General features: G+C 34.5%; 1 protein-coding gene across 1 annotated transcript; it reads right to left on the reverse strand.

The window, feature by feature from the left end:
- Nucleotides 1-6,429: 6,429 nt before the first annotated feature.
- LOC104600348 (sulfate transporter 1.2-like) lies at nucleotides 6,430-10,617 on the reverse strand. The gene is made up of 13 exons (XM_010263241.2): nucleotides 10,213-10,617; nucleotides 10,071-10,119; nucleotides 9,763-9,970; nucleotides 9,477-9,651; nucleotides 9,287-9,352; nucleotides 9,083-9,196; nucleotides 8,850-8,966; nucleotides 8,624-8,750; nucleotides 7,650-7,936; nucleotides 7,353-7,546; nucleotides 7,054-7,139; nucleotides 6,882-6,958; nucleotides 6,430-6,737 (listed from the first exon to the last, which is right to left on the reverse strand). The coding sequence occupies exons 1-13, from the start codon at nucleotides 10,510-10,512 to the stop codon at nucleotides 6,588-6,590; spliced, it is 1,950 nt and encodes a 649-aa protein (XP_010261543.1). The 5' UTR covers nucleotides 10,513-10,617; the 3' UTR covers nucleotides 6,430-6,587.
- Nucleotides 10,618-10,682: the final 65 nt, after the last annotated feature.

Genomic DNA, 10,682 nt, shown 5'->3' on the forward strand with positions numbered 1-10,682 from the left:
TCTTCTATGACTTGTCTCACAACGTTCAACAATACTGTATTGTTTTGTTTCATCCAATCTTCTCCTTAGACATCCTTCAAAGCCCTTATGTCCATTACATGAAGATCCAAATGAGAGTGGACAAGAGAAGAAAGCCCCTGATTTTTATAACATACTTATCTCTAGTCCGTGAAGAACATGGGAAACTCACCTTGGACTTCTCACTGTGCATAATCCATTGAGAACATGTTGCCATGGCATATAGGATTGGAAATTTTTTCCATTTTCCTGATCCCCACAAGGACCCACCCCGAATGTGGCGGGGATGGGGATGATTTTTGCCCCATGGGGATGGGGATATGGAAATTTTCATCCCCATTGTCGTGGACGGGAAGAGTACACCATGCATGTATGTATATATTTGAATCTCTTTCAATAGTTTTGTCAATTTTTAATTATTTTATTTTATTTTAAATAAAATAAAAAAAAAGACAAAATAATTGACATAATAAAAGAATACGGAGAGTGGAGATCCCCTTTGGTCCCTTCTAACAAGGATGCGGATGGGGATTGGTGATGTGGATAGGAATTTTTGTGAGATCACATCAGCACCCCACATGCACATCTCAGCGTGCATTGGAAATATCTCCCTTATTATTGGGAGATGTTTCCAATACACAATGGGGATGTGCTGTGGGGTACTGATGTGAATCCAATTTTTGTGGGGACGGATGGGGAATGGCTTGCCATGGCGAGTTGCTTCCTAATGCAAGAATTCAATAAACCATTTACTGAGACTGGTTGAGTTAGATTGATTATTCCCATGGATTATGATCTGGGTGCTTCAACCCATCTAAGACCCACATGCTTGTTTTTTTTAATAGTTCTAATGAGAAAAAAAAACCTTAATTTTTGTTTTGCTAATGTTGTTCAAACCTCATTAATCAATTGGGCATTTTGGTAGAATGACCCTTGTTATACATGAATTGCTAAACAGGATTTCCTACTCACTTTTTCTACCCATTCTCTACCCGTTATGAATTGCAGCCAGATATCTCTATTATGAATTGAGAGATATGCGACTGCAATTCACGGTGTGTACAGAATGGATAGAAAAAGTAAGAAATCTGGATTCCATGAATTGCAACATCAAATGTTATTCAAACCATGGTTTGAAGATGTGGGCGTGGGAATACGCCTTGGATGAGTAAATGGTGATGTTATGTCTCTCTTCAGATAAGTATTATGGCTCAGGATTTTGCTCAATTGAATAATTTGCCACAGCAGGTTTAGGTTAAGTCATCCAGTGGTGAGATAAATAAATTAAATTAAATTAGAGTTGACAGTATGACCATTGGCGCTTCTAATTATTCTTTTTCTGATTAACAGGTACCTTAAAAAGACGGATAAGTTTTTTAAAAAGTGTGCATTATTATATCAAATATTTCTATATTATATTTTGTCATACATGTATTATATTAACTATTATGTCCCTATTAATATTTAAAATTTTCTCAGTAAAAGGGATTTTATTTATTTGTTTGTTAGTTTATTGCTGGTTGCCTAAACAAAATTTGAGAGGGTATTTATTCTAGTGTGCCACTTTGATCATTATTAAACATAGATGAGGAATTTTATTAGGTGCATGAGTGCATCCTCCACAAGCAACAACAATAACAATAACAAAATGGTTCTTTATGATCAAATTAAAAAATAATGGTTAGAAGAAAGATGTTTTATATTCAGAAGGATCCATCTATATCTATATGTATATCTATATTTTTTTATAAGAATATATCCATATCTATATTAGAAATAGGAAAAGGGAGACAAGAGGTCTACTCACTATAGAGCTCACATGGACATCTTTTTCTCATTTCTCATACATGTTATTTATTTTTAAATGAAATTATCGATTATTAAAAATATAAAAAAAATCAAAATAAAAGCCCTCTTGGGTCCTAATTGTCTTTATAAAAATCCATCACTACTCTCTCTCTCTTTCTCTCTCGACCCAATAGTCTAATATTCAATATTTGTAACATCTCCCTTCCCCATTAAATCCCTCAATTCCTCTTATCTCTTTTGGCTCTTAAAGCAGGAGTATAAATTAAATGGATTGGGTCAGGTTGAAGTCCAACCCAAGACCAACCCTAAAACATGGACCCTAACCTAAACCCATATTGATGCCAAAACCTAAATTTGTTAGCCCAAACCTAACAATATTTCTATCTAAGCCCATGCATTGCATGGATTTACTTGCATGTTAGAAGTAAAATGGAACCTATGCAAAATATGACTGTACATCGCCCCAAAATGGAAATTTTCACCTTTTGTTTTTTACCATGCTTGTTCTCAATTGTACTTAGACTAGATTAGTAAAGTTTTGGAAAACCCAATTCAGTGACGTAAAAACTAGTCTATGTGTTGGATTGAAAATGATGAATCTCATATCCGTCTTTAAAAAAGAATGAAGAATTCCATATAAGAATTCATCTACGGATGCATACAAATTCCCAAATCACATTTAAATCCTGTATGTTCTCCGTTTTACATTTTCTTTCTTGCTCTCTTGGTTTCTGATACAATATAGTAGAATTTCAAAACCCTACCCCGGCTTTTCTTCCTTTTATAACGAGTAATGGAGAACCTTTGGTTTAATAGAAAATAAGAGAGAAAGAGACAATCAGACAATTGAGGGAAGACTTGAGAATTACCTGATCCAAAATCATTCTAATTTACTAATTTATAATAAAAATGATTTAAGGTTCGATTAAAATGCCGGAAAAACATGATATCGGAAAAACTTATCCAATCAGCATTGTAAAAATGGGAATCAATCAGGTGAGTTTTCATCAAAATTCACTGATCACAGCCTTATCTGTATCATGTCTTTCCAGCACCATAGATAACAATTTATTAACAGCGCCAACAGGGGTGCCCCAAATTAGCAACAGTTATTGAAACTCTATATTAAATAAATAATTGTCCGAAGCACATGATCATCATCAACTAGACAGGATTTACCACTATTAAATTAAAAAGGCTCCTCCAACCAAGTATTGGTCAAATTGGAGGGGCCTGAGTTGAGTATTTGTTAAATTTTGAAGGGATCATTGGAAATTCTTTATTCTTTGAATTGGATATGCAATTTGGATCAGATCTCCCATTGCTCAGTTCAATTTGTCAACCAACTGGTGTATCTTCTCCCAAAACGAGCTCTATCCATTCATACTTGGTCTTTATATTCCTCATTAATTCGTTCTCTCGGCAGTCTTAAATGATTATAATTTGAGCATTTGAATGAATGAAAATTTGCCTTTCTGGCGTTGAAAAAACACTAAGGGTAGTGACTTAAATGCATTAAGGTCGCGTGCTTATGTTAATGCTTAATTAATGGAATAAGTGTGCAGAGAAAAAATAATTAGGGTATGAAGTAGGATCTATTCATGCCTAATCAATATACTATTTATTGACCTATTAGCTTAATTTTGCATTATTATATTGCAAATATCTCAAGCTGACCTCAATATGTCCACACACACACACATATATATATATATATATATATATATATATATATATATATATATATATATATATATATATATATATATAATTACTTTTATTTTTCATTATTACATGTGGCTTATTTCTTGCTTCATGGAGAAAATTACGAGGACAATATAAATAAATAATAATAAAAAAATCAATTTAATGACCACTATTCCTTTTATTTTTCTTTTTTCTAAAAGCAGCATGCTTAAAAGAGGCTTATTAGGGATGCAAATGGATCGGATTGAATTCAAATAAAAGTATATTTGAATCCGATCCGATCCGATCTGATAGGACTCGATTTGAATTCGAATCATATTGATAAGTCGGGTCTTTGGATCTGATCTGATCTGACTTTGTTTTCTTTAAAAATTAATAAATTATTAAAATAAAAATAAAATATACTAATTTAAATAAAGTAAAAATAAAATATATAAGTACTTTTTAATTATTTTCATTATATATATACTTATTTTTATAAAAAAAAGAAAATATATTTATAAATAACTAAATAACACATATATATATGTATTAATACATATATATATATTTATTTATAAATATATAATATACATCAGATTGGATCTTCTCGGATCGGATAAGATGATCCGAATCTAATCCGAAAATTCAAATAGAGGTGATCCAAATTCAACCAAACAGGATTGGATCTTGGATCCCGACAATCCATTTGCACCCGTAAGGCTTACCTATTTATGTGATTTAAAAGGTCTCTTAAATATCAAGTGTCAATTAAACCTCTTATAATACTCCCATCTGCATGGGTCCATTAATTGAAGTCCAATTATAATAATTCATTTTAGGGTTGAAAAGGGTATCTAGCTAATTGTTATCTGAATTCGATCCCATTTAGAGTGACCTGAATTGAAGTTGTTTATAGTGGAATAAATATGAATCCATCCCTATCTGTTCTGATAAGATCCAATTCCATTTGATTATATATTGTTAGATAATAAAAATACTATTCAGGAACCTTATTTAATAGTTTAAGCTTTTAGGTTGATATTCATACGTTTAAAATTTATATGGTATCTACAGTAAAGATGATTTAGATGTAGTATTTTTTAGTAAATAGTAATAGATTTAAGTTTCGTGTAAGTAATTTTCAATTCATTTTGTCCATGATATATAATATCAAAGTTATTATTAATTCATTTTATTAATAATAAATAACATTTTATTAATAATTAATTATAATCCAACTTCAATTCAAATCCTATATAATAAAATGGATAACATCCGTTTGGAAGTAGTACAAATGCAAATATGGATAGCGTAAATACATACAAAATAATACAAAATATAAGGTTTTACACTCTATATATTTGCATTTATACTCCTTCCAAATTCATCCTTACCAAAAAAAAGGGTAAATTGTAAAATCTATCTCGAGTTTCCTGACAATTATAAAACCTCTCTTGAGGTTTCGTTATAGTAAGAACCTCCCGTGTAAATTTGAAAAATCTGCAGTCCCTTCCACCATTGTCATAGTAACAAGGCTTTGAATTTATGAAATTGCCCTTATTACTCATTGGGGCATCTTTTTCTACATAATTCAGAATGTCAGATTTGCCCTTCCAAATTTCACTCAACTTGATTAGTTTACAAAAGTAAAATTACTTTACTCTTTCAATTTGACCTATGGAACCTTTTTAGATAAAAGATCTTTGGCAGTATTCTAAGCCCCATTTGGCACGTCGTTCTATGTGAGCTGTTGGTTGTTTGGAAGCCAACAGCCCATGTTTTCGTCTTTTTCCCGTTTGATTGGATAAATACTATCCGCCAAAAGATGTCTCTTCGAAAAGACACGTAAAGCCCGTTTTCGATTATTTTCGAAAAGCTCTAAATGAAGTTCTTCAATTTTTTTCATCACATAATTGCATGGAAAGGCGTGCCTTAATCAGGTGGTCTTTAGGTTGCTAAAATCTTAACGCAAAAGCTCATATTGTCTTTTGATTGTTAGATTTGCCGAAAGATCTTTCAAAAAAGATTTATCAATAGATACCTTAATAAATATTAATACAAATTAATAGACATACGCCATAATGATAAAATAGGTATTTACAAAAAATATTGCATTAGGCCAAAGTTTTCCATTGGCAGAATGATGGAAGGGAGGTTACTACAGGTCTTTTCAAAATAACATGGGAGATTTTTGTTAAAATGAAACCCCAAGGAGTTTTTATATTTGGGGTGACCGAGGTGGACTAAACCATAAATTTCTCTTTATATTTTAGTTAGCTAAGAAAAGAGAAAAACAGTATTTTTGGCACTAGTGCAGCAAAAACGTTGTAGAGGTATGGAGCTGTAAATTCTATATAGTCACACTGTTTGACCTGGACAGTCACACCGTCCGACCTAGAAACTGTCCCGACAATCGGTTATTTTTTATTTTACTTTTTAAATTGCAGTGGGCTCTTCATTGAACCATTGACCCGAAAGCTGGGTAGAGCCAAGTGATTCCAGTTCTGGGTCGGTTTTAAAAACATTGGTTGCATCCCGACATTATTATTACTTGACACGAGGTGCCATGTTACAGCATCTACAGGTTCAACATTACAAGCCTTAGGTGGAAGAATGCGCGGAACCCGAAAAGTAAAAAAAAAAAAGAAAAGAGAAAAAAATGTTTTGCTTTGTTTAGTTCATTGGTTCTTCTCTTTGAACATGGCAATACTTGGAAGTTGGAACTATCATTGTTAGGGAATTTATTAATTAATCATTGATTTAATTCCACGATCTCTCTCTTTCTCGTGCAGAGTCCATAACCATCTTTCGATTTGAACCCTCGATCGCCAACCCAAAGCAACCGCCTATCTCACTAGTTTTTCTACAATTAATTAATCCACAATGTAAACAATCTGATCACCTTTACTCCACTATTCCTTTTACGTTTCTTCTTACACTAAAATACAGAACAGACAGGAACTACAACATTTTCTTTATGGAATTAAGTATAAAACTAGCTTCCAATCATGTACTTAGTGCTTCTTTTCCTTGAACATTATTTTCTCAGATAGATGAAGATAGTCTCTTAATTAGTTCAGCTCCAACTCTGCAACCTTGGTACTGCATTTCAAGACAGCATCATCCACTGTTAGGAAGATCTGATCCTGCCCAATCAATTCCGTCAACTTGGATGCGTGAAACTTGTCTATCACTGCTTGCCCTGGATTTGCTAGAACAAGCTGTAGAACATGTAGTAGCTTTATTATACAGTTGTCCCTGCCTAGATTTATTAATACTCTCTCTTCTCTCTCTCTCTCTCTCTCTGATAAATATATAGTATCTTTAATTTAATAACATGGGATGGTTATACTACTGTGGCTTACCTGAACATCTTTCTTCCTGAGGCTCTTATATAGATCTTCCAGAGAATGGATACCACTGGTGTCAATGTCAATAACGGCTGCAGTGAAAAGAAGAATCATGAAAATGAGTTTCAAGCTAGAGAGATGATCAATTCCAACATGTTTAGTAAAAGGGGAGAGTCTGAATGTTTACGTGATAGATCAATGATAAGGAACTGGATTCTTGGTAGGAACCTTGCTTTGAATTTCTCTTCTTCATCACTCAACCATCTTCCAATCCTACAAGAAAGTGAATATAATTTAACATATTGTCAGTTATATGCTACTCAGTGACTTAATTTTCTTAATCAAAATTTCAAAATCCAAGGTCATCCTGAGCAATGTTGATTCACACTCCTTCCTCATTATATTGAATCTATTAAATTCAAGCTAGTAAGAAAAAATTAAGTCAACATTTGAAAAACAGATCAAAGGGAGTTCGCTCAAAAATACCTCTCTTTGACATAGTTACAGTTGGAGAAATAGATTGCAGAGTCGACTCTAACTATGAGTAAGCCTGGAACCCTCATTGCATCAGGATATTGATCAATGTTCCTATAGATGGTTGTCTTGCAGGGAAGCTTTCCAAGTAATACTACCCTTGGCCTTGTCACTTGCAGGAGTATCTTAGCCAAAGATAGGGAAACCTGTGTCATGTAAGAAGAAAATTAAAGCTTATGAAGAGAACCCATTAATTAACTAGAAGTAGTAAGCTGATTTAATTTGTAGGTTTTTAGATATAATTCTTACAGCAATTAAAAGGCCGATTTCAACCGAATCAAAAACCACACCAAGGAAAGCTCCCATGCAAGTCACGAAATCCAATTTATCAATCCTCCATATGAGAAGCATTGACTCAATGTCGATCATTCCGATCACGGCGGAAATAATGATAGCAGAAAGAATGGTGCTGGGAGTGTACTTAAAGAGGGGTGTGATGAGTTCCAAGGTTAGTAAGACAACAATAGACATTACTACATTGGATATGGTTGTCTGGCAGCCAGCCATGTAATTCACTGCAGATCGAGAGAAGGAACCTAAAACAGAAGTGGAGTCACCATCAATTAATCAATTCATGCAGAAAGCATAAAGAAAGATGGATATCATTAGCTTATTGATATTGGGTTTCTGTGAAAGGGGAGCTTTAGTTGATAGCTAGGTCTAAAAACAATGTAATTTCATCCGATTCATGACCACCATATCTACATATTTGTAGGCAGCATTATCAGCACAAATCCTCTACTGCAAAATGAAACACCCATTTCAGTTTTGCATCTATTTGCTTCTAACTATGATATGCACTTCTAGCTCATGAAAAATTTGTATTTTTTTTCTCATTTGCACTCACTAACAGTGCAAATTTTGCATCCTTCCTCATCCTTCAATTCTCTATCATGTAAAGTGGGGACCACATCGTCTTTCTTCCTACAACACTCCAAAATAAATCTCTCTCTCCTCTTATATCTCCATTCTCTTTCATATAAAGTGGGGACCACTCCATTTTACTTCCTATTATATTTCTCACAAACAAATATGACAAAGTCAAATCTGAAGCAATAACTAAACCAAAATTTACCCTCAGACTATTTTCATTCCCATGCATTTACACCAATAATGCAAATGAAATTGGCACTCCAAGCAAACTGAGCTAAGTGTTCCACTGGTATGGTTCTCACTGTTTTTGTGGAATCTTTAATTTTTTTTCTTTTATTTTTGTTTCTTACCTGTGGCCAGATAACAAGAAGTCATTGAGCCAACAACATTCATTGCTCCTAGTGCTACCATTTCTTTGTTGCCGTCAATCTGATAGTCCTTCATGGATGCAAATGTTCTTGCAATTGCTAAAGCTTCCTGATAAACCCAAAGCATTAATTGTTCTTAAGATACAGTCCATTAGATTCAAAATATTTTCTATGATAGATTGACAAAATATGGATGAAACTATCTTACTGTCAACGCTATCATGCCAGCCACAGCGCCAATCTTAACACCTTTCATAACATATTTGCCCGTGAAATAAATTTCATGCACAGATGGCTGATTAATTCCTTTTTTTATGTGTTTCACCTTCACACGTACGTAATCACAAGTAGCAGCGCTCAGTCATACCAAAAGGCAGAAATAAAGGAAAAGAAGAAGAAGAAGAAGAAGAAGAAGAAGCATATATAGAAACTACTACTTACAATCTGAACACCCTTCTTATCGGCACGAAAAATGTACACAAAGAAGGTGGACAGGATTACAGAGATCAGTGGAGCAATTGCTGGAATCCAAAAGAACCTCTTGTTCTTCTTTCCCTGTTCATAAACCACCTAACGATTAGAGAAAGTATTCAATGCAATAAACCAAAATTAAATACATTTAATAATTAATATATAGTCTCTTACAATGTGCTTGGCTAACAGAAGGAAACCCAAGAATGTTGTTCCTATGACTATAGTCTGCCAATTCCACTGCAAAATGTTGTAAATTTCAGTAGTCTTAGGCTGAACTCAGAGCTCAGTTGGATTGTTTAATCCATGCATGGTGTATGGATCCTTGAAATAGCAATTAAAGAAGGGAAAGATTAATGCTTACTCCATGGTGTACTGATCCCCATACTGATCGCATAACAGAAACAATATCAGTTTTTCTTGTAAAATCTTTTATGCCGAGGAAACCTTTTAATTGTTGCAGTGCAATTGTAATGGCAGTCCCAGACAGAAACCCAACAATTGCAGCATGAGATAGGAAATCTATCAAAAATCCCAACCTAAAAGCAAACCCAGAAACAGTCATCATTATATGGTGTAACAAATAAACCGATCGAGAATTAATAAACAGTAAACCAAGATCGGTACAGAATAATTAAGCTGTTGATTACCTGAAAAGTCCAAGTGCAGCTTGAGTGATCCCAGCAAAAAAAGTAGCCGTGAAAGCAAGCCGACGGTAGTCAGCTGCATTCTTGACGGGATCAATCTCATCCTGGAGCATAGTTCCCAGTATGAGAGACACCACGGCTGCCGGTCCGATGGCAATATCTCTTGAACTTCCCAATACGGCATAAATTAATGGAGGTACAAAGCTGGTGTCTGTAAAAATTAACAATTAACCCTTTAAGCAAAACACAGGATTACTACTTGATACAGGATCCAAGCAAAACCTAGAATTTCAGTATGAAGAAGCACTTACATAGCCCATACTGTGGAGCCAAATTTGCAAGCTTCGCATACCCAATATCCTATTCATTTTTTCAAGCAAAAGAACTATTAATTAGCATCATATGTAAGTTCCTACTTTTCTTTCTGGGACCCATGAAATATCTTCTCTCTACCTGTGGAATACAGAGACTTGCAATGGTGAGTCCTGCAATGAGATCTCCTTTAAATTTAGCTAAACTGTAGTCTCTTCCCCATTCGAAAATGGGGAAAATGGCCTGGAGACCCAGGATGAGCTTTCTTGATCTGGGTTGATCCTTGAAAGGGCGTAAAGGGTCATCTGGAAATAACGTTTCCTTCACAGTTTCCTTGAAATCCTTGAGGAGATTCTGGGGAGATGGCACTCCCACCTTGTGAACGTGCGATGACAAGCTCTCCGTGCGACGACGTGAGGATGGCAGACTCTCAATGTCCATCTCCCTGTTTTGCGTATCTTCGTCAGTTGAATGACCCACCGGAGGCAGAAACTCTCTCTCTCTCTCTCTCTCTCTCTCTGAAGCTAGCAGAACTGTATCTGAAATTTTCTCCTGCACCACAGAAACAAAACCAGATACTCTTGATCAGAGAGGGCGTAATGTGCATCATG

Source organism: Nelumbo nucifera, chromosome 1, assembly GCF_055504915.1.
Source record: "Nelumbo nucifera cultivar China Antique chromosome 1, China Antique-T2T, whole genome shotgun sequence".
In the NCBI taxonomy this organism is placed as follows: Eukaryota; Viridiplantae; Streptophyta; class Magnoliopsida; order Proteales; family Nelumbonaceae; genus Nelumbo; species Nelumbo nucifera.

What these genes read in the sequence shown, in the direction of transcription:
- LOC104600348 (XM_010263241.2), bottom strand. Translation starts at nt 10,512, where the DNA reads ATGGACATTGAGAGTCTGCCATCCTCACGTCGTCGCACGGAGAGCTTG. An exon ending in GCTGCACTTGGACTTTTCAG is followed by an intron (nt 9,652 to 9,762) that starts GTAATCAACAGC and finishes GTTTGCTTTTAG; the next exon opens with GTTGGGATTTTTGATAGATT. An exon ending in TGTAACTATGTCAAAGAGAG is followed by an intron (nt 7,140 to 7,352) that starts GTATTTTTGAGC and finishes ACTTTCTTGTAG; the next exon opens with GATTGGAAGATGGTTGAGTG.